General features: G+C 45.9%; 1 protein-coding gene across 5 annotated transcripts in view; it reads right to left on the reverse strand.

Annotated features, from left to right (window-relative positions):
• Positions 1-24,235, reverse strand: part of ACACA (acetyl-CoA carboxylase alpha) — an 895,081-nt gene that overhangs the window by 460,808 nt on the left and 410,038 nt on the right. For 3 of the 5 annotated variants that reach the window (XM_069226569.1, XM_069226571.1, XM_069226574.1), the window contains 2 exons: positions 7,715-7,771; positions 5,385-5,429 (listed from right to left, as the gene is read on the reverse strand). In XM_069226569.1, the coding sequence (XP_069082670.1) occupies positions 5,385-5,429; positions 7,715-7,771 (102 nt within the window). The remainder of the gene's footprint in view (positions 1-5,384; positions 5,430-7,714; positions 7,772-24,235) is intronic. The other 2 variants (XM_069226573.1, XM_069226572.1) reach the window with 1 other exon arrangement.

Consider the following 24,235-nt stretch of genomic DNA (forward strand, 5'->3'; position numbering starts at 1 on the left):
TGAGATCCCTATAACTAAATGGATAGTTGTGCTATAACACCTCAGTCTGTAGTAGCCTGGAAGTATGGGTTTGTTGTGAGAAGCATACAAGATGTGTTTAGCATGTGAAATAGCTCTGCGGACTGATGTGTATGTTAGAGTACAATCTCTGCAACTCAATGGACAAGTTTGAAGGCCTGGACCTGTATGAAATCTGTACCCTGAAGTATTGCTCATTGGGTCTATTAAGACCAACATAACACAAGAGACAGTTTTTCAGTCCAGCGCTAAATAGATTTCCTCTGTATCACACTGGATTGATTAATTGACTGTGCCTGTAGAATCTCTAGACTAGGACAGATTTGTGCACTACCATTTGAGCTCTCTCTAACAAGAAGGATTGTTGCCTGAGACAGTAAATTATGTGTATGAAGAGGGACAGCGTTCCCATGTGAATCTTGCGGCTTACTAATACCTGCATATTGTAAAGATTACTTTTATCTAAAGTTTAAATCCGTATCATCAGTGTAAGCAAGGTGATGGCTCTGACCTCCACTGTCCGAAGTTAGATATTTGACTTAACCGGAACTAACTAAAACTAAGATCCTCTGCTCAAAGGAGGAGTCTGGAGACCAGCACTATGCAGTTTACTACTGTAACTAACACTATTAAGGACCATCCGACTCCATGCCCTACGTCAGCGTATAAACTGCAATCTGAAGAGTCTGTCTCATATGTACTAGATGTATTATTAGGCACACGAAAGTTCAAGCAGGGGCGATATAACTATGTACAGACACAATTAATCACTTCCATGGAGACAAGACCTTTATAAATAACTAGAAACGACTCTGCCTGAGCAGGGTTTAGAGCATCCTATACACTAAAAAAACTGCTAACTATATGGCTTGCTAGTCTTTCTTCTGTGTACGATGACATTTCAATCTGTCTACTAATTCTGTATAATTTCAAAGATATAATAAACTAGAAATGGTCTAATCTAGAGGTCGAATATATGTTTGTGCTCAAGACCTCATAAATCCTCGTGGTGGCTCAGGCTCTTCAAAGGGAGCCTCATTTCTGCGTACTACAGTTACAAGGAAGGCACTTGGTAAGTTCATGTCCATGAGCTTTGGTGGAAGAGATGTCCACTCTTTATTCACACCTAGATATTCTTACATTATCATTTCTCCCCAAGAAAAAGGCATGTCAAATTACAAACGGGTCTGCGACCCTCGTCTGTGACTCCCCCTCATCCTGTAAGATTCACATAGCTTGCTCTGGGCGACACAACATCTGACCTCCACTGCTGCCTTATTCCATGAGTTAAGCAAAACTTATGATGTGCCACACTAGTGTGAGTAGAATTAGAAAGCCACACCACGACATGTAGGGTGCCTGGTGTAAAAGGCACTGAAATGCTGTGTAATGAGAAATAGCTGCAAAAGACTGACTTCAACCAATAAGATAACTGAAAGATTGTGAAAAGTCAGGATTTGGAGGCAGTGTTAGCAGGAACACACTAAGAGAAGTCCGATTTGACACCAGTATTACTGTGCAATAGGCCAAAGGAGGAAGGCTCTGCAACCAGTGTGATAAGGGACAACAACTTAGAGGCAGGGTATGGAGCCAGTGTGAGGCGCGTAACCCAGAGATGCTGGGTCTGTCACCGGAGAGACCTTGGAGCCAGGCGGCCGGCTCTGCAGCTAGTGTAAAACAGAAGTGGCCCATGGAGGCCAGCCTCTTAAACTAGCCTGAAAGAGGAGTGACCCAGAGAGGTCTGTCTCTGCAACTAGTGTGAAAGAAGAGTAATCCTGGGAGGCCAGCCTCTGAAAGAGGTGTGAAAGAGGAGTGACCTAGGAAGGTCAGCTTCTGCAGCTAGTGTGAAAGAGGAGCGACATATGAAGGCCAGCCTCTGCAGCAGGTGTGAAAGAGGAGTGACCCAGAGAGGCCAGCCTCTGCAGCTAGTGAGAAAGAGAAGTGACCTAAGGAGGTCAACCTCTGTAGCGAGTGAGAAGGTGTGACCCAGGGAGACCAGCCTCTGCAGGTGTGAAAGAGGAGTTGTAGGAAGCTGGCTCTGTATATACTATATCAAAATGAGATATAGTGTGCACAGAGTCCAGGGGTTCCCAAAGAGGCTTGACAGAGGCAATAATAGATAATACTAGTGATCTATTTGTGGTAGTGTGGTCGAGCAGTTAGGCTTATCAGAGGGTAGTGTTAAGCCCCTGCAGCTAGTATGAAAGAGGAGTGACCCAGGGAGGCCAGCCTCCACAGTAAGGGTGAAGGAAAAGTGACCCAGGGAATGCCAGTCTCTGTGGCAAGAATTAAATAGGAGTGACCACAGGAGGCCAGCCTCAGCAGCTAGTGTGAAAGAGAAGCGACCAGAGGGCACCGGGTTCTGCAACTATTGTGAAAGAGGCGTGGCCGTGAGAGGCCAGACTCTACAGCTAGTGTGAAAGAGGAGTGACCGAGGGAGGCCAGCCTCTACAGCTAGTGTGAAAGAGGAGTGACAGAGGGAGGCCAGCCTCTACAGTTAGTGTGAAGGAGGAGCGATCCTGGGAGGCCAGCCTCTGCAGCAAGAGTGAAAGATGAGTGACCCAGGAGGTGCAGTTTCTGAAGCCAGCGTGAAAGAGGAATGACCCAAAGGTGACAGTGTCTGCAGCTAGTATAAAAGAGGAGTGATTCTGGGAAGCCAGTCTCTGCAGCAGGAGTGGAAGATAAGTGACCCAGAGAGGCCAGTTTCCAAAGCCAGTGTGAAAGAGGAATGACTTAGACGGCAGAGGCTCAGAAGCACGTGTGAAAGAGTGACCCCAGGGAGGCCAGTCTCTGTAGTGAATGTGAAACAGGAGTGGCCCAGGGAGGACGGGCTCTGCTACAGGAGTGAAATGGAAAAATCCCAGTGGGGCTGGTTTCTGCAGCCAGTAGAAAAGACATGGACCAGGCCCCCTGGGTGGGGCAGGCTCTGTAGCCAGTGTTATAGCACGTGGACCATGCTCTGCAGTCAGTGTAACAGTGCGTGGACACAGAAAGCAAGCCTTTGCAGGCGTTGTGGTGTGCAACCGTCCCAGAGAGGTGTCACTTTGAAGGCACTGCAGACATCGAAAACCTACTCTAAATTAGTGGGGATTCCCAAATTGTGGGTTACGACCCACTGGTGGGTCGCAAAAAACCAAGCAATACATAAAGATGCCTTTAAATGCTGTATTTATCTTGTCACATTTGCTGCTCTTCAAAGGCAGAGGCCAAATGTCAGGGCATGTCTTCTGACAAATTGCTGTTTAGTTTTTTCAGCACGCAGATTGGTGTTTGCAAACTCCAGTCGAAGAAAGAAAACTAAAGTGAATTATGTGACAATCTTGCTGGTGTACAGGAAGTGTCGCAGGATGTCATTTTTTGGTAAGGCACTACAAAATGTAAATACGTGTGAATGAAATCCACACATTTGGCAGTTAGGGAAGCAAAAATGAAGCACATTTTATTGTAATTCTGAAGTATGATGGAAACAAAGATTTTAAAGGATCAAAACAAATCAACACAGTTTACTTGGTAATGCACAAGTGATGAATATTAACTGTAACCCTATTTCTGAACATAATTTGTGTGCAATATAATTTTATCAGTCAAACTGTGTGTCTGTGCAAATTTAGTGCCATTTCGACAGTACGCTACCAGACGATGCTTTAGTTATATTTAAAAGCCACCTGCCGCATGTCTATTAAAGCTAGGTGGGTCGCAAAAGTCTGTTCTAAAAAGTAGGCCTGGGTTCTAACAAGTCTGGGGAGCACTGCTGTACCTACATCCAATGTCAGAGGTAGAAGAGCCCGAGATGGCAGCCACTATTTCTAGTGTGAAAGCACTGAACAGGAGGCCTATGCAACTATGCAGAGGTAAGTGGACGTTCCACCGAAGCAGCCCCAAAAGCACTGGTGCGGTGCTTAGCTCGCTGTGAATGGTATTCTGCAGACAGCCGCCGCCACCTAGAACCTGCAGACAGCCGCCGCCACCTAGAACCTGCAGACAGCCGCCGCCATCTAGAACCTGCAAGCTCGGGGTGCAAAGTGCCCGTGAGAAGCCGCCCCGCTGCCAGGTATATGGCGAAAACGAATAACATAGCTTGCCTTGTCGATGCCATGCACTGCACTGAAGTGCCTGAGGTTCTCTGAACTGTTTGACGACCCACCTCCTGAACGTCCATGTCTCATTAACACACACTTCCTGCCGCGAGCGCCGTCGTTCCGGGAGAATTCTAACAGAATGGCGGGAAATGTGCAGCGCGGAGCGCGCAGCGTCTCAGCCCTCTTCAACAATAACCCAAAAATATAATGATAGTGTGATCCTGCCCTCAAAGGGGAATTATGCCCCTGCTGCGTTGTAATCAGCCAACCGCCATCAAGACGCACAGAATAATTTGCCCAAATTAGCCAATCAAGACACCCCGCAACCAGGCAATGTGAAAACCCACAAATGAAATCATCATAGCTGATTATTATACTAATAATCGCATTAACAGCCTAATGAGATGAGAAAATTGGAAGCTGGCTGGAGCAACTTGCTTTCACCTAAACATGCTGAGAACTAATTATATGGAGTGTAATTAAAACACACACAAACTCCAGTCCCTTCGAAAGTTAGTGGTGAGTCCTGCAGCCAATCGGAATCCGAGAGAGGAGGAGTTTTCTAGGCAACAGATGGGATTTGTGACATATGTAGGCAATAATGCCTCCGAGGGACCCTACCAAGCTGGACGAAGCCGCAATAAACAGTAAAGTGGTGGCTATTGTGATGACAATGGCCAAACCACTGCGAGGACTTCTGCAGCAGAACTTGGAAATATGACTTTTGTTTTTGAAGCTCTTTATACTAAGGCACCTGATATAGTTTGTAGAATGTTCTACACTGGTCAAGTTCTAAATCGGGGGCCTAGTGTCCCACAACAGACCACAAAGGTCACAAAACAAGTGACACAAATAGCCTAAGAAAACACTTGTCTTCTTCCGTCCTTCAGGTACTACACAGACCTTTGTGGTCCTGGAAGGCCACACATAGGGACAGAGCAAGAGGTCAAAGGCAGTGGAGGGGGTTCCACGTTTGAAACAAGGTGAACTGAGCATCCCTGTGTACACCTTATGTGAGCTCCTGCGTCCTGGTCTTTCAGCTTTACATATCTTCTGCTTGTAAGACATTTCAAAGAAGCACCTGGTGCTAAGGTAAGTCACTCACTGAGGAGCATGCATAAAAGTGCATGCCTCTTGTGACTGCTGTTCATTGCCACAATCGTCTGGACTTCATATCCCATAATGCATTGGGAAACCATTAAACACTAAAAATGACAAAAGCCCACGCCCACACCCCTTTTTGCACAACTAAGGTTCTTTTTATCTCGTTTATTCTTGTGCACGTACCTGGAACCGTTGGTCCACCTCACAGTTGACTTGTTTCCGGAAATCCTTACAAATGAAGAGAAAGGAAGAGAACAGAAAAAGAGCAGCAAGAAGCTGGCAATTAATAATAAAATTAAAGCAAAATTACTGGAATCCCCGATCTGGACAGAGTTAACCACCCTTAACATTTCTCTGCGCAGGGGATGGAGGGCTACAATATTTCGTTTAGAAAGTACAGCTGTGAGGAAATCTTTAATATGGGTGACCAGGCCCTTGCCTCGCAACAGATTTCTGCGCAGAAGCCTTCTGCACTGTCTGGACAAGGTGGATCAGCGCATAATGAAAACTGCAAAGACCAAAACAGACGAACATCAAAGGATTGAAGAGCCAAAACTAGGCTTGGAAGCCAAGTCCCCTGACAAGCAGCCTTCCCCCATTTGAAATACCCCCTTCCCTGTATCCAGACCTGCACATTTCATCAGCTTTCACAGGCTGCAACAACCAAATGCCCTGCTTGCTCCTTAATTTATTTCAAATCTCTAATTTGAAGGTGAAATGTAGCCAAGGATGGATTTCTCTTGTGAGAAAACCCCATCTTTTCATTTCATTCCCTTTCTGGCAGTGCTGAAAAACTGCAGATGGAATGCAGAGACAAGATGGCTGCCCCTTAGGCAGATGCCACTTCCTGCTTTGCTCATCGAGCTCTCGAACAAGGGACACTCACATTTTGACTGCAGTGCCACTTTAAATGCTTTGTGTTTGCTGGATGCATTCAAGTACTCTGGAGCCCTAGGCGGCTGGCTTAGTGTCATCACTTACTATTTAGGAATGATGCTGCAGCTACTTCTCACTGGTGTACCCTCCCAATGCCAACTCTACTCTTAGCTAAACCTTCCAGAGATTCTTATGACTCCCAGCTGAAAGACGTACATCCAAGACAGTGCGAGGTGGCAGCCACCCTAAAGCATTTGGTACCTAGCCAGGCAGACCTAATGACGAAAAGAGAGCTGTACTTTTTAAATGCTCTTCTGTGATCCCCCATCATCCAGGCAGTGAGGTGTCAGGGCGTTAACACTTTCTCAGAAACCCCATCACTTATTAGACAAAACACAATTGGATTACAATGAAAGCAACAGTGGCAGCAAACACAAAAGCAGAAACAGCCAGCGAGCGGCACAGCTGAGGTTTCTGGCATTAGAAAGAAAGACTGACAAAGCACAAAGTTTATGATTACGGATACGACCCGTACCACTCATTCATGAGGGAGCTTACTTCCTAACCCGCGGCGACGGCTCCGTGCTCTGGACGCTCAGTGCACAGAGTCCTAGGGAGTTAGTGATTCGTCATGACTCCATTGTGACGGCTGAGCGAGCACACCGTGGTTCTCTATGACGTCACTCTCACTCATCTTACTGGTAGATAAGCGGCGATGCTAATGATGCCAGAGGAGGGCGCTGCTGCTTGAGAAGGTAGTTTAAATCTAACACCACTGAATAACATTCAAAAGACATCTGCTGCCCAAGTACAGTCCAGAATTGTGCCTATGCCCCCCTCTGCCCAACCAGTACATTCTCACATAGATAGTAAGCACAGGTTCAGACAATATAGCAAATAAACAGGACTGAATAAGTTACGGATGGAGAAAAGGTGACCAAAATGTACAGGACCTGGCCAGATGTTGTAATCAAAATATACACTCACTTTAAAAGGCTCTTGACCCGTTGGTTTCTTGTACAAGAAGAAAGACACCTTCTGTGGGGTCAAGAGCAGCACGCCCCCATCACAGATGCCACCTAGGATCACTCTGAGGGGATCAGGCCACACTTAGGTTGAAGTGTGACATGGCTTGGCCTTCGGCATCCAGGGAAAGCTCAACAAAACGGGATGTCTTTATTCTGCCAGAAGCCAAAAACACCTCTCGCCCATGGCCCCAGGTTTTTCTCCAACCCTCTGAGCTCTGCATTATAACTACCATGGAGGTGGAGCCACCAAGCTGTGCGGGGACCCCCGGGAAGAATGATGTGTGCGTTGGGCCAACACTCCCCACGGGTGCAGGGCCAGTCTGCAGGGGCATGGACTGGACGACAGGAAGGTCAAGGGGTCGGTGGTGTTCTCGACTGGGGAGGCCTGATCGGTTTCCAAGCACATTTGTACAGGCAGACATGTAATAGTTTACAAACATCTGAATGTGACACAGGAACGAAAAGGAAACCAGTGCAGCTGGGTCTGAATAACAATAACAGTAAACGTATTTATATGCTGTTCTGTAATTCCTCTGACCCCCCAAAAATGTCGACAGGGCAGAAGATAGTTTCTAAAGTGAACATCAACATACAATAACAAAATCATACCTTCTGAGCCACGAGGAAAGTCAAGCGACGGATTCCGTGGTCAATGAGGACAGCTTTCTGTTGAGAGAAGGAGAAAGGTGCTCAGCCAACCAGAAGATGACCCCAAGAGACCTCACACCTACCCTTTGTCAACAAGGTATTAGTTGTGCGTTAGAACGACAGGCAAACCCAAAGGGTATACAGTGGTGAAGATGGTACATGTTTTATCTTGAAGATGAGGGTAACATATGCCAGCTGGGATTCCACATGGGTCATCTTTTGACTGATACAGTGAATGAGGGGGAGACACTCTGCACTGTGGTAGAGGCTGTTCAGCTGCTGGCTTTTTTCCCCAGGATCTAGAGGTTGTAGTAGGGTTTACCTAGAAGTCAGGTTTTAACCTGCACCTATACCCTACTGACCGGGATACTCAGTACTGGGCCTCCAAACCCTCCTCTTCTCTCTCGAGTACGACTTGGTCTGAAAGTCAAGCACAGTTTAGCTGTGGAGCGAAGGGTCAGATCACACAAACTGTAACACAATTGATATTCTCCCTCACTCTCTCTTCTACATACACAAAACACTCACTCTCTGCTGCTCTCTAAAGATCCTCAATGTCCATCCATGTGCTTTTTCAGGCCCTCCTTCCATCATCTCGGGAGTGAGGTCTCAAGCAATTAGCCCTCCTGCCTTGGCCCCACATGGCTTCAATTAATAGATAGAAATAATAAATTAAATTGCCTCAGCAACGTACGTGACAGAATGAATTTAAGAAAGACTGAAAAAAGCAAAAATACCTCTAATTAAGGATGTACCTTTAAAAACGATCTGAAGGTGTGGCTGTATTTATTTTATCAGGTTTCATTAAAAATGAAACGTTTTTGCAGTGCTTAGTAAGGAAACCAGGATGCACACACAGGAACACTCAATGCACTAGTGATGTAAGTTGCGGGGCTGCAGAACTCACGAGGGTGCCATCTGCCCAGCACCTTGAGTGAACAGCTCAGACTGTTGACAACACCAACTCTGACCTTTTAAGTTGGACTTTTCACTTAAAACAATGAAATAAATGTAAAAATATGGTTTTTTTTTCTTCCAGTTTGGTGAGGGTTTCAAAGGTTTCCCTACAAAAAGCAATTCCTGCTTTATGGTTTAGAATTTATGAGAAACGTATAGAGGGGTTTGCAAACTGATAAAGATCTATATACACACTCCCTTGTTCAATTAACCAGCCATAAGAGGCCTATAAAAGGAATAACTGAAAAGCATACAATACTGTACTTAGAAAATTAAGATGGGAACAGCGTTTTTAAGAAGGGAATCTTGAGTCTGGTTGATTAAATGTTGATATTTTAGCTTCATTTTAATTTGATTCATCACATCACATTAGCTGGTGAATAACATAACTAAGATATTTTTGGTGAAGAAAAGGGAGATTTCAAGTTCAAATTATCCTGTGTCAAGTTTCAAGGGGTGGGGGGAGTCAAAATGACAAAGTCATGGGGCGATATGCAGGCGCGGCTTCTCGGGTAGGGCGGAGGAGCGTCGCACCCCACCAGCAGCAGCAGCTGCGAATCTTTTACTTTAAAACGATAATAAACATAGTTTATTACCGTTTTACAGTAAAAGGGGCGGGGCCACGAGCTATGACGGGGATGGAGGGGGGGTGCTCAGTGTGCATGTATGTTTGGCTGTCCGTCTCAGGCTGGCCATTACACATGTGCACTGGGCTCTCTCCAACCCTGCGATGTGTTGCCGGGTTGGAGAGAGGAGCCATAGACTTTCTCTGCCTCGGGCGCCCTGGCAGGGCGCTCCGGCCAATCTGAATGCTGTCAGCAGCATGACAGCAGCGTTCGGATTGGCCGCAGGGCAGGCTGGGAGCCTGTGCCCGCAGCTGCAGCAGATGAGCGGTAGTGGCAGCGATGAAAGGTAAGTGTTCTTTTTAAAATTAATTCACCCCCGCCTGCATGCGCCGTCCGACCCCTTCAAAGTGCTGCAAGCCGCTCCAGGCCATATGCTTACCTTACACCATAGCCATTCTTAAGATTGTGAACACCCCCTTTGGAATTCACAAATGATGAATTTACATTCGTAAAATATAATACTCACTAGAAAGGCGTTCAGGTGAGGAAATCTATTAGCAGAGACTGGGAGTGTGGTTTCTAGGGCTACAAACCAAGGAGCATAGGGGAAGCAGTTTCTTAAAAAAATAAAGGCCACTGCAGAAATGAGACAGTATTTTCTCATGAGCAATGAGCACTGTGTGCAACTACACATGTGGAAATGACCCCACGCAGTCCTAACTGCAATCCTGCAAAGTGTTCCAGGCCTGCACCTCAAAACCTACGACTGCCATCTTTTCCAGATGTAAATTGGGAAACCTTTGTGAATTTCCAAACCAAATATACCCACACTCAAAATCTACACAAACACTAGGTTGCAGATCTACTTTTTTTTAAAGAATCAGCTGCCCCGGGAAGATTTATGGTCAGGTCAATATTAGACCCAGGGAGTCGGAGTTTTCGTAGATCGAAGTTCAGGTGGTGAAGCTGCGATGAGTCAAAGTTGAACCAAAGTTCAGTGATATATCCCATACAAATTTAAGGAAAGTGTCTTTGACACTACCTTGAGGGGTGATGATGGAACACGAAGGGGAAATTACACGTGAGCTGTGTGGTGGAGGGGGCTTTGGATCTCCAAGTTTTCTTAGGTGTAGATGAAAAGGTCTGTTCAGAGCGGTAGAAGAACAGGGGAGAGAATTTGAACACCGGTGGGAGGAGTATTATTACAACATTCAACCAAATTGCACACTATACATGTACTATTTTATAGCTTTCTCAAGACATACAAAACAACTCAAAATTTCCAAATAACATCAGGTTAAGATGTCTCACAATGCAGCCAGCCAAAGCGTTTCATTCCATTTACATGGAACTTCTTGAGGGCTCATTTGCAATGCCTATATTTAGTTACACCATCTTCATCAGGTTGTCAGTAGACTATGTTAGTTGTTCAAGATGACTTGTTTTGACTTTCCATTATGGACGGTTAAGGTGGCATTCACCCAAGTTATTTGGCTCAACCCTATTTTAAAATTCCAAATGGGGCTGAGGTACGCTTCATTCCTCTCATACTGCACACTGCTTTGAGAAGGCTTTTAAATTCTAGATTGTAACTGGAATACAAATACAGGATCCTCGTAACAGTAACACTGCAACAGAAACATTATTTTTTGAATCTGACTTAATTTCTGTGTTTTGGAACTCAAACGGACGCACTGGAACCTGGTGTTAAAATGTGATTTGTACACACTGAGAAAGACAATAAACACTGCATGCACAGGGTGCAATCTGATTTAAATTTGTAGTAATATATGCTACGGTTGTCTGTTAACAGCAACAATAATTTGGCTGATGTGTGTACAAGCGTGCGAGGGAACAAAGATGGGTGGAGCATTTTGTCATACCCAATACTCAAACGCTAGTGGAACATGGTTTTGCAAATATTATCTCTAATTACTGGCATACATACCCTAACAATGCTGGGGAAATATTATTAGGATGGACACAAGAGCCTGTATGGGGGAGACCAGAATGTGGAGAATTTTGGTAATGGACAAGATCTCACATGTAACTAAGGGGACACAGAGAAGGAATTCGTAGCCATATGATCACCTGCGTTACATAAGGACCCACAAACCTGTCCTAGAACTTTAAGGGCTCTTTAGATAGTACCATGAGGGCACGAAACAACAATCACAAAGGAAGAGGATTAATCCAGAGCAGTTTTATTTTCAGGAGCTGTAAGCAATTGTAAGGAACATCTCCAAATGACACACCGACTCCAAGAGAGTTTATACTGTGGGGGGAATGGGGCTACGGTTTAATGTTTGGGTAGGACTAGTAAAGAAGACAGGGATGGAGGAGGAAAAACACTTTTCAAGTTTTCAGGGGGGGTGCCCCCTCTTGTTGTCTTGAGTGCTGGTTTAATAGGAAAGGATTTACAACATTAGGAACTTTTTCATGAAGCTGGAAGCATAGTTGTCCCACAACTCCTTCCTCCAAAGAGGACACTGTTTAGGGGCTAAAAGTGGTACAAGGAATCAAAGCAGTGTTATTGGCTGGAGTTACAGGGTGCATGAGGCCACTTTCTTATACAAGGTATTTTATTGCACCGACTTCCCTAATGCAGAAAAAAGGCTTCCATCCCCCAACATGCTTGGAGAACTAAAGCAATGGCCTCTGAAGAGGCTAAAACCTAAATGAAAATCCATTTAAAATCAGAATTTGTATGGCTCACAGAATCCAACAAGTGGCAGATAATAACAGCAGAGCAGCAGGAATCTGATTACATGGTAATAACGCCGTATCCCAGCACGTTTGCGGCTATTACAAGGCGATTAGATTGCAGCACCTGGAGGAAGCCCACTCAAGCAGCCACTTTCATCCTCACTGCCAGTCATTTATGAATCTATGAGCCTAATTTCTGTAAACATGCTGGGTCTGCAAGATTGTTTCAGACAATTTGTATCATTCACTTTGATGGTTAAACGTCTTGTGTTTCAGCTTATTCTTAGCTGCCTGGAGATTGATCCTGCAAGCGGAAATTCAAGACAGTCTCACTGTTGGAGCATATAACCAAAGTTTATAGGGACGTTATACTTAGGAAATAGAATTAAAAAAACCTTCTAAATTAAATGAAAAAATAAAGCTTACAGGTACGTTATAGTTTGGTTCTGAATTTGCTCTGACAAAACCAGACAAATTCAGCAGTTATAGAGTTCTTTCAAGTAACTATAACTTGTGCCCTAAGGTAACTATAACTCATGCCCACCGGGAGGTGGCAGTCCCCAGGGCTGTGGGGTTGGGGTGGGTGAAGGCATGCAGCACCCCTGCACTAAATTTGAAAACAGGAGGTGGCGGTTTCCAGGGTTGCGGGGGGTGCATGCCCCCGCATCATTTTAACAAGTCCCCGGGGACTGCGCTTCCAAAATAATAATGCCCCCTGGAGGCTTCTAAAAAACAAGCGTGGGAGCGCGCACTTTAAAAAAAAATAAATGTTTTCATGAATTTGAGACGTCACGAAATCACGGCAAACAATTTTTTTTAAACGTTTTTTTTTACCCCAGGATGATCCCTCTGGGAACCCAGCACCAGGGATAAAGGGTCTGGGTGTATCTAACCTGGCCCCTTGTCTTTTTTGTTTACCTTCTTGTGGGACTTGGCTGCCCACATTTCCTAACTGAAGTGTTGGCAGCCAATCAGAGCTGTGCATTTGCCATGCACAAGCTCTCCATCTTCGTGAAGTCGTCACAACCTCAGATATACAAATTAGTTTCCCCTTTAATATCTCTTAAACCACTGGATGGATTCACACCATATAAGGAACGTGTAACCTGTGTACTGGGACCTAGCTTTCTGCAGAAATTGGTGTAATTCTGTCCAGTCGTTCGGACTGTAGCCGTGCTCAAAGGTCCTAAGGGAATTAACATGGGAAACACAACTTTTCTGACCCCTCCCCCCCTTTTTCTTGGCCCCCAATCACCAGGCAGGTTTCTTGGCTCAAACGATGCCAAAGATATAGGAAAGTCCCCCAAAAATTTTCTATGGAAACATGGTCCTAACTATAACTACCTAGTTGCGACCGCTATATATATATATATGGAAAATGTCACTTACCCAGTGTACATCTGTTCGTGGCATGAGACGCTGCAGATTCACATGCTTTGCACATCCCGCCATCTAGTGTTGGGCTTGGAGTGTTACAAGTTGTTTTTCTTCGAAGAAGTCTTTTCGAGTCACGAGATCGAGGGACTCCTCCCCTTTCGGCTCCATTGAGCATGGGCGTCGACTCCATCTTAGATTGTTTTCCCCGCAGAGGGTGAGGTAGGAGTTGTGTATTATAGTAATAGTGCCCATGCAATGGAGTAAATATGTATGTACATAATGGTGTTTAAAGTGATATATGTACAAATGTTCAAGATCAACTTCGAAACGGCTACAGGCTCCCGGGGAGGCGGGTGGGCGCATGTGAATCTGCAGCATCTCATGCCACGAACAGATGTACACTGGGTAAGTGACATTTTCCGATCGACGGCATGTGTAGCTGCAGATACACATGTTGTGCATAGACTAGTAAGCAGTTATCTCCCCAAAAGCGGTGGCTCAGCCTGTAGGAGTTGAAGTTGTTTGAAATAAAGTTCGTAGTACTGCTTGTCCTACTGTGGCTTGTTGTGTTGTTAACACATCCTCGCAGTAATGTTTGGTGAATGTATGAGGCGTAGACCATGTGGCTGCCTTACATATTTCAGTCATTGGAATGTTCCCTAGAAAGGCCATAGTAGCACCTTTCTTCCTAGTTGAATGTGCCTTTGGTGTTATAGGCAGTTCTCTTTTTGCTTTGAGATAACAGGTTTGAATACATTTAACTATCCATCTGGCAATGCCTTGTTTGGATATTGGATTCCCTGTATGAGGTTTTTGAAAATCAATGAACAGTTGTTTTGTTTTTCTTATTTGTTTTGTTCTATCAATGTAGTACATTAAAGCTCTTTTGATGTCTAATGTATGTAGTGCTCTTTCAGCTACAGAATCTGGTTCTGAAAAAAACACTGGTAGTTCTACTGTTTGATTTAAGTGAAACGGTGATATGACTTTTGGTAAGAATTTTGGGTTCGTTTGTAAAACTACTTTATGCTTGTGTATCTGAATAAAGGGTTTTTGTATGGTAAATGCCTGTATTTCACTTACTCGTCTTAGAGATGTGATGGCAATGAGAAACGCTACCTTCCATGTTAAATATTGTATCTCACATGAGTGCATGTGTTCAAAAGGTGTGCCCACGAGTCTTGTTAAGACAATGTTAAGGTTCCACGAAGGAACTGGTGGCGTTCTTGGTGGAATAATTCTCTTTAGGCCCTCCATAAATGCTTTTATGACTGGGATCCTAAATAATGAGGTTGAGTGCGTAATTTGCAGATAAGCTGAAATTGCGGTAAGATGTATTTTAATGGATGAAAAAGCTAGCTTTGACTTTTGTAAATGCAGTAAGTAGCTTACGATGTCTTTAGCAGATGCGTGCAATGGTTGAATTTGATTATTATGGCAATAATAAACAAATCTTTTCCACTTATTTGCATAGCAATGTCTTGTGGTTGGTTTCCTTGCTTGTTTTATGACCTCCATACATTCCTGTGTAAGGTCTGGATGTCCGAATTCTAAGACTTCAGGAGCCAAATTGCTAGATTCAGTGATGCTGGATTTGGATGCCTGATCTGTTGTTTGTGTTGAGTTAACAGATCTGGTCTGTTTGGAAGCTTGATATGAGGCACTACTGAGAGGTCTAGTAGTGTTGTGTACCAAGGTTGTCTTGCCCAGGTTGGTGCTATTAGTATGAGTTTGAGTTTGTTTTGACTCAATTTGTTTACTAGATACGGAAGGAGTGGGAGAGGGGTAAAAGTGTATGCAAATATCCCTGACCAGCTCATCCATAACGCATTGCCCTGAGATTGATCTTGTGGGTACCTGGATGCGAAGTTGTGGCATTTTGCGTTTTCTTTTGTTGCAAATAGGTCTATTTGTGGTGTTCCCTATCTTTGGAAGTAAGTGTTTAGTATTTGGGGGTGAATCTCCCATTCATGGATTTGTTGGTGATCCCGAGAGAGATTGTCTGCTAACTGATTCTGAATCATTGGAATAAACTGTGCTATTAGACGAATGTGGTTGTGAATCGCCCAATGCCATATTCTCTGGTCCAGGAGACACAACTGTGTTGAGTGTGTTCCTCCCTGTTTGTTCAGATAATACATTGTTGTCATGTTGTCTGTTTTGACAAGAATGTGTTTGTGTCTTATTATGGGTTGAAATGCCTTCAACGCTAGAAATACTGCCAGTAGTTCTAAGTGATTTATGTGAAACTGTCTCTGCTGAGTGTCCCATTGTCCTTGGATGCTGTGTTGATTGAGGTGTGCTCCCCACCCTATCATGGAGGCATCTGTCGTTATTACGTATTCAGGCACTGGGTCTTGGAAAGGCCGCCCTTGGTTTAAATTTATATTGTTCCACCATTGAAGCGAGGTGTATGTTTGGCGGTTTATCAACACTAGATCTAGAAGTTGACCCTGTGCCTGTGACCATTGTGATGCTAGGCACTGTTGTAAGGCCCGCATGTGCAACCTTGCGTTTGGGACAATGGCTATGCATGAGGACATCATGCCTAGTAGTTTCATCACCATCTTGACTTGTATCTTCTGTTTTGGATACATGGCCTGTATTACATTGTGAAATGCCTGTACCCTTTGTGGACTTGGAGTGGAAATCCCTTTTGTTGTGTTGATTGTCGCTCCTAAGTATTGTTGTGTTTGACACAGCTGAAGGTGTGACTTTGTGTAGTTGAGTGAGAAACCTAGTTTGTGGAGGGTTTCTATGACATATTTTGTGTGTTGTGAACACCGTTCTTGCCTGTTGGTTTTGATTAACCAATCGTCTAGGTACGGGAACACATGTATTTGCTGCCTCCTGATATGTGCAGACACTACTGGCAGGCATTTTGTAAAAACTCTTGGCGCAGTTGTTATATCGAATGGCAACACTTTGAATTGGTAATGTACCCCTTGGAATACAAACCTTAAGTACTTTCTGTGTGAAGGATGTATCGGTATATGGAAGTATGCATCCTTTAGGTCTAGTGTTGTCATGTAGTCTTGTTGTTTGAGCAGTGGGATTACGTCCTGTAATGTCACCATGTGAAAGTGATCTGATTTGATGTAGGTATTTAATGTTCTGAGATCTAATATAGGTCTTAGAGTTTTGTCCTTTTTGGGTATGAGAAAGTACAGCGAGTAAACTCCTGTTCCTCTCTGATGAATTGGTACCAGTTCTATTGCATCTTTTTGTAACAACGCTTGGATTTCTAGTTCTAGAAGATCCATGTGTTGTTTTGACATATTGTGTGTTTTTGGTGGGACATTTGGAGGGAACTTGAGAAATTCTATGCAATAACCATGCTGGATAATTGCTAGGACCCAAGTGTCTGTTGTTATTTCCTCCCAATGTTTGTAGAACTTGGTTAGTCTCCCCCCCACAGGTGTTATGTGTTGGGGATTTGTGACGTCAAAGTCACTGCTTGCTTTTAGGAGTTTTGGGACTTTGGAACTTCCCTCTACTCTTTTGGAATTGGCTCCCTCTATATTGTCCCCGAAAACTTCCCTGCTGATATTGGCTCTGATAAGTGGGCCTTGTTTGTGAGGTTGAGGGTTCTGTGCTTTGTCCTCGAAACCCTCCTCGAAACTGTGTTTAACGAAATGTGCCTCTGCTCTGTGGGGAGTAGAGTGCGCCCATGGCTTTGGCCGTATCAGTGTCCTTTTTAAGTTTTTCGATAGCAGTGTCCACCTCCGGCCCAAACAACTGCTGTCCGTTAAATGGCATATTCAGCACGGCTTGTTGTATTTCCGGCTTGAATCCTGATGTACGCAGCCATGCGTGTCTCCTTATGGTCACTGCTGTATTTACTGTTCTAGCAGCTGTATCTGCTGCATCCATTGCCGAGCGTATCTGATTGTTCGAGATACTCTGTCCTTCCTCCACCACCTGTTGTGCCCTTTTTTGGAACTCTTTGGGTAAGTGTTCAATGAAATGTTGCATTTCGTCCCAATATCATATCTCGCCAACAATGCCTGTGAGTTGGCAATGCGCCATTGGTTGGCTGCTTGTGCTGCAACCCTTTTCCCCGCAGCGTCGAACTTGCGACTCTCCTTGTCTGGAGGTGGTGCGTCTCCTGAGGTGTGTGAGTTTGCTCTCTTGCGAGCTGCCCCTACTACCACAGAGTCTGGTGTTAATTGTTGCGTGATGTATACAGGGTCTGCTGGCGGTGGCTTGTATTTCTTCTCCACCCTTGGAGTTATGGCCCTGCCCTTCACAGGCTCCTGAAACACCTGTTTGGAGTGTTTTAGCATTCCAGGTAGCATAGGGAGACTTTGGTATTGGCTATGTGTGGAGGATAGTGTGTTAAATAAAAAGTCATCCTCAATAGGGTCTGCATGCAGGGTGACATTATGAAACGCCGCTGCTCTTGACACCACCTGTGTGTAGGCTGTACTGTCCTCAGGAGGCGACGGTCTCGCTGGATAACAGTCTGGGCTGTTATCTGATACTGGCGCATCATAAAGATCCCATGCGTCGGGATCATCCTGACTCATTCCAGTATGAGTTGGGGACTGCATCAGTGGTGGAGTGGCTACCGGTGATGTGTGCGTTGAGCGTGGTGGAGATGGTGGCAGTGTTACTTGTCTTGCCACCTTTGCCTGTGGCTGCTTGTCTTTTTCTTGAAAGGCAAGTCTTCTTTTCATCCTAATTGGGGGAAGAGTACTTATCTTCCCTGTGTCCTTTTGGATGTGGAGCCTTCTCTGAGTGTAGTCTGGCTCCATTGACTCTAGTTCTTGTCCGAACCTATGTCCTTGCATTTGTGAGGACAGTCCCTGTTCCTCTGTGTAGGAACCTGTTTTCGGTTCCGAGGCCGGATGTTTCGGAATGGAAACTTTTTCGGCAGTCTTTTTCGGTTCCGACGACACTTTTTTAATTTTCGGCGTTCCGGTCTCGCGGTGCCGACTCGTTTCGGTGCCGCCCTCTCAGTGCCGAACTTGCTCTGACCCGCTGTCTCGGGGTCGAGTCTGCTCTGTGCCGGTATCTCGACCGGAGTCGGATGTCTTCGACACATGCGTGCCCTTTTTCGGTGCCGATGATCGGTCACCTATTTTTCGGGTTAAGCCATGGCCTGCTGGCGGTGGCGTCCCCTGGGCTTTCGTGGTTTTTCCGTGAGTTTTGTGTGTCGACGTCTTACTCACGGTTTTTGGCGTCTGTTCAGGATCGACCTCGTCCGAGTCCGAATCCTCGATGGAGAAGGTTTCTTCTTCCTCCTCCAAGTGTTTTTGTCCTGTTGGCGCCGACGCCATCTGTAGTCTTCTTGCTCTTCGGTCTCTTAATGTCTTCCTCAACCGAAACGCTCGACAGGCTTCACAAGTATCTTCTTTGTGTTCTGGAGACAAACACAAGTTACAGACCAGATGCTGATCTGTATAAGGATACTTGTTGTGACATTTGGGGCAGAAGCGGAATGGGGTCCGTTCCATTAGCCTTGAAGAGACACGTGGTCGGGCCGACCAGGCCCCGACGGGGGATCGAAAACCCCGTCGGCTCTTCAAAATTCGGTGTCGATCTGTTGTAACTAACCCAATACCGAACGCAAACAATACCGTCTAATTTTCCGAGATTCTAACTATCTTTCCGAACCGAAACGCGGAGCGAAAAGGAACACGTCCGAACCCGATGGCGGAAAGAAAACAATCTAAGATGGAGTCGACGCCCATGCGCAATGGAGCCGAAAGGGGAGGAGTCCCTCGATCTCGTGACTCGAAAAGACTTCTTCGAAGAAAAACAACTTGTAACACTCCAAGCCCAACACTAGATGGCGGGATGTGCAAAGCATGTGTATCTGCAGCTACACATGCCATCGAACATATATATATATATATATATATATATATATATATATATGTATATATATATATATATATACACACACACATTCATTTTCACCCTGCCCTGCTGGGGTGTCTCGTTCCGTCAGGGACTGTACCTATGCGCAGTCCTCTTTTCATTTCTGTTGCCATTTTCACATTTATGTTGATGGATTACACTGAGGACAGTGAGCAAGGTGGGATGGCCGAAACGAGTCGAGCTGTTGAATTTGGAATAAAACATCGTGACCATCTCAGCCCTGAGTGCACGCTTTTTACACCTATAATACGGTGTGATTTGGTGAGACACATATATCTAGATAGATAGATATGCAAAGGCACAGAGTGTAATCTGCCATTTATCACAATTAGGATGCGTAATGACAAGCAAAAGGCAAAGTCTTGAGTGAGTCATCATGCCACTCTCCCCTACCCCAAGAATGGTGATAAATAGCATATTATACTCATCCGCACTAGAAGTGACATGCACAGTGCCTATATAGGCGCCACCCTGGTGTGCTGACATCAGTTTCTTATGTGACTATTTCTGCACCAAAAATGTAGTGCCATGTTAGACTGAGAGTTTGACCAGTGTGCTAGGTCTAATCAGGTTGTTAGGGGGAAGAGACCATTTTGCGGAATGGGGAGGGTGGGAGGGTTGGTGAGGAATCTGCAGTTAGACAGAGTCTCTACCAGAAAAATAAAGCATTCAAGAAGGTAAGTAACTGGATCTTCCAATAGTGACTTTGAACCCCAGATTCCTCACCTTAGAATAGATACACACTTAATACCTTCACAGAGGTGGTTTTGCGAATGGCTCAAAGCAAGAAGTCCTGGAAAACCAAACAGACAAAAGCTGATTGGCGGACCTGAATGTCCAAGCAGTAGTGCTTCGTCAAAGTGTGAAGGGACGCCCATGTAGCAGCTTGGCAGATGTCCAGGACAGGTACCCTGCATGCTAATGAAGTAGCAGCAACCTTGGCCCTGGTGGAAGGGGACTGCAAACCCTGAGGTGGCTGCTTTTTAGCTAATGCACAGCAGATCTTGACGCAGGGTACAAGCAATTAAGAGATGGTCCATTTCTGCACCGCTTTTCACTTTTTCGCTCAAGTGAACCAACTGAAGAGCAGATCATCCACCCAATGTTCTTTAATGAGACTGATGGAGAAAGAATGATTTTTTATGGTCCAGGCCGACCCTAAGAAGGATGAGAGGGGGTGAAAAGTGTTGGCAGCATGATGTTTTGTCTGAGTGACTATTTTCGGCAGAAAAGAGGCACATATCCGAAGAACCAGTTTGTCTGGGTAAAGGCTTGGGTACGGCGAGTTACCTGTAAGAGCTTGAAGCCCACTCACTCTCCTGGGTGATATAATGGCCACCAAGAAGGCCGGTTTGAGACTTAGGAGTCTGAGCGGACAACTATGCAGGGGCTTAAAGGGTAAGCCCATAAGGAACATTGGGACCAAATTAAGGTCCTATTGGGGCATTATGAAAGAGGTAGGAAGAAACAAATACTGCAAGCCCTTAAACAAAACATGTCACAACAAGTGACTTAAACAATGATGGCTAATCTGGCAACTGTAAAAAACCTGATGTGGTTAAAAGGTAGCCTAGTGCCCAGTGCCCAGTGCAAGACCTTGCCAGGCTAAGGACAGTACAGAAAGCAAAACCTTCAGAAGGAGGGCTGAAAGCGGGTCAACATGACTGGAGGACCAAGAACCACAAATCTGTCCAAATGGCATTGTATACAGTCTTTGTTGAGGGACGCCTGGCTCCCAAAATAACATCGCAGATCTCAGGAGACAGATAAAAGGCATTCAACCGTTGCTGCTCAATCTCCACACATGAAGGTGGAGTGTGTGTAGGTTTGACTGTAGGACCCTGCCCTGCTGCTGCAACAGAAGGTCCTCCCAAAGAGGCAGCCTGTTTGGAGGACAGATGCACAAACTAAGGAGTTCTGGACAGCATACTCTCCATGCCCATTCCAGAACCACTAGCATAACATGGGTCTGGTTGGTCCTGATCTTCTTGAGAACTCTCTGTAGGAGCGGTATTGGCAGAAAGGCATACAGGAGACCCGGGTTCTGCAGCAGTTTTGGTAACTCCAAATGTACAGAAGAGCATTAACTGAGCGTCCTTGGTGGTGGCAAATAGAGTGAGCTGAGGTTTTCCCTATTCTCAAAAGAGGCCTTGTGCCACCTCTTGATGAAGACACCATTTGTAATCTGCAAGGCATCAGCGGCACAGTTTGTCCAACCATGTGCTAAGAGAGCCCACCAGCTGCATGACCAGGAAGATGTCCTGTCACTTCAGCCATGTCCAGAGGCTCGGGCCTCCTTTCACAGAGTCCACTTCGCCCTGTTTGTTGCAATACCACATGGCGATAGTGTTGTTTGTGAACACCTGAACCAGTCTTCTTTTGATGGATGGGAGGAAGGCTTTCAATGCCAGGCAAACCACCCTCAGCACCAGAAGATTGATGTTGAGCTGGAATTCCGCCAGAGACCAGGGTACTCAGTTGACACCTGTGGGTTTGCAGGGTGGGGATGTAAAAATAAGTGTCCTGCAAGTCCAATGCCACCATGCAGCCTCCAGGATGCAGCGCAGACAGACCTTAGCCAACGTGAGCATCCTGAATTTCTCTTTCTCCCAAAAAGCATTGAGGGGGTGCACATCTAGAAAGAGCGGGGGCCCTGTCCTTTTCAGCATCAGAAAGTAGCAGTAAAAGCAACCAGATCCTACTTGTCACTAGCACCCTCTTAATGGCTCCTTTGGCCAAGGGAACCTGCACTCTCTGACGAACAACAAGAGATGGCCCTCCATCTGCTGTTCTGGGGATAGTGGCAAAGGCGGAGGCATTTTGACAAAGGGAAGCCCATAACTTCTCTGCACTATTTTTAGCACCCACCTGCCTGAAGTGATTTTGGTACATTGGGGCAGGTGGTGCCTGATACTGCTGCCAACTCGATGTTCGTGCTGAGTGGGGGGAGGATCACTAAAGCGGCTTGGAGGCTGTGTCAGTCAGAGGGACAGGGTAGTCGAAAGCAAGCTGGGTCTGACTCCCACCGACCTCTGTGAGATCCATGACCCCGGCCACAAAAGGGCTGGGAAGACTGCTAGGTGGACAAGTAGAGATGGTATTGCCAAAACACCCTCTGGGGCCCGAGCTGCAACCAAGGAAAGGACAAAAGGACGGTTGCTGTTGTCTGGAAGCTAAAGAGAGGTGCAAGGATCTGGCGGTGACCCATTTTTCATGAAACCGCTTGAGCGCTGTGTCACCTTTGTCGCCAAAAAGGAAGCAGGGGTGATGGGAGAGGGAGGCTGGGACTCCTGGTGCTGGATGTTGGCAACAGGCCATCACGCACTGTACAGGAGCCCCTGTGCAAGATTTCATCCAGGCCCCCAGAAGAAAGTCTGTGAGGGCCACACTAAAGGGGAGCAATGCCTCATCAGAGCTGGTGCCGGGTGAAGCACATCCATCAAGACATTTTGGCTAATTCCTTGGTCTCTTCCAGGGGAACCCACAAACTTTCGGTACCTTTAGAATCTCTTGGATGTTGGAAAATCAGGACGCAAATTTGGCGTGAATAGCTTATGTGGACAAAAAGGTATGAGAGCCGAAGCGCAAACTACCCCAAATAGCCAAAAAAAGGCTCAGCACCTGAGGGGAAAAAGGCCTGACAGCGAAGTGGCTAAAGAATTTGCAAGTAAGTAACACTTGTTGTGGATGAACGCATTTTTACGCAGTACGAGTTGCAAAGTACAATGGCTGCATGGAAGTCCTTACACTCGGTTCTCAAAAGTCACCGGAAGGTAGTGAGGTGCTAGAGGTGCCAAGTTATTGACAAGACCAGCAGTTCAGGTTTACCTGCCCAGAAGCGTCTGGGTGCAGTGGTGTTGGTCATGTCGGGTTCCTGCGCACCGACTACTTGGCGACGAGGGGGGCCACCTGAAAAAAGAATGTAAGGAGGGACTTGTGGACAAGTCCAAGAGCTAACAGGAGGGCATGGTCGGTGGCTGTCTGGAAAGCAGGGGGACACCATTGGAAGGCGCGGGAGCAGGTGCTCAGGTGCAGTGGATCCTTAGCAGTGGTGCAGCTGTGTCAATGCGCACACAGTTCTCTTGGTGACCTGTTGGAAGAGAGAAGGAGAGATAGAACAAGGCAACTGGACAAATGGGAAGGCTGTCCTCTGTGACGCTGCTATCCCTGTAGGCAGGTCTTCAGTTCTGCTGGTGGAGTCTTGGGTGGACTTCAACAAGCCTCGGTTGGTATAAGGGGCCCAGTTCCCCAAGGGATGGTGCGACTCGGCCCCAGTGGATCCTTGAGTTTTCTCACTTGGTGGGGAGACAGGACTGACTTCTTGGAGCATGGGGATGACCTCCTGGATGGCTCCTGCGTCAGTGAACCCAGAGTTAAGCAGGCTGGTGAACTGGAAGAAGCAGGGAAGTGGCTCCTCCACTCCAAGGGAGATGCTAAAGGGCTGGTGAAGTGCTGGAGAACCTCCAATTGGTGCCTGCAAGAAGTAGGGAAGTAGCTCATCCACTCCAAAGGAGATGCTGACGGGCTGGCGAAGTGCTGGAGAACCTCTGAGGCTTTTGGAGTCCCTATAGCTAAAGGACGAGTCGTGATGTCCTGATTGCTGGGACGGCAGCAGATAAGCAGGCAGGGTTTCAGGTCAACAGTTTACCAGGCGTCTGCAGTTTTTGCTCTTCCGGTTCTTCTGTGTCTTCTTATCGTCAGGCGAATCTGGCTTCTGGTGTCGGAGAGCCCCCTAAACATCGCATTGAGGGGCATTTTATGGTTTACATCTTTTTATCGTTATCTGTAGTTCAAAAGTATGTCAGCCTCAAAATAACATGAGCTGTAGAAGTTAACAAGGAAATATAACATCCTTTAACATACAAAGAACTATAAACCCATCCCTCCTCTCAAACCTAAACCCATCCCCCAGTGGGCACTCAGGCAGAATTACAAAAATAGGACGAGTCAGCTGTAAGTGCGTTACATTCTAAAATATAGGTCCAACTAT

The sequence above is a fragment of the Pleurodeles waltl genome, chromosome 3_2 (assembly GCF_031143425.1).
Source record: "Pleurodeles waltl isolate 20211129_DDA chromosome 3_2, aPleWal1.hap1.20221129, whole genome shotgun sequence".
NCBI lineage: Eukaryota > Metazoa > Chordata > Amphibia > Caudata > Salamandridae > Pleurodeles > Pleurodeles waltl.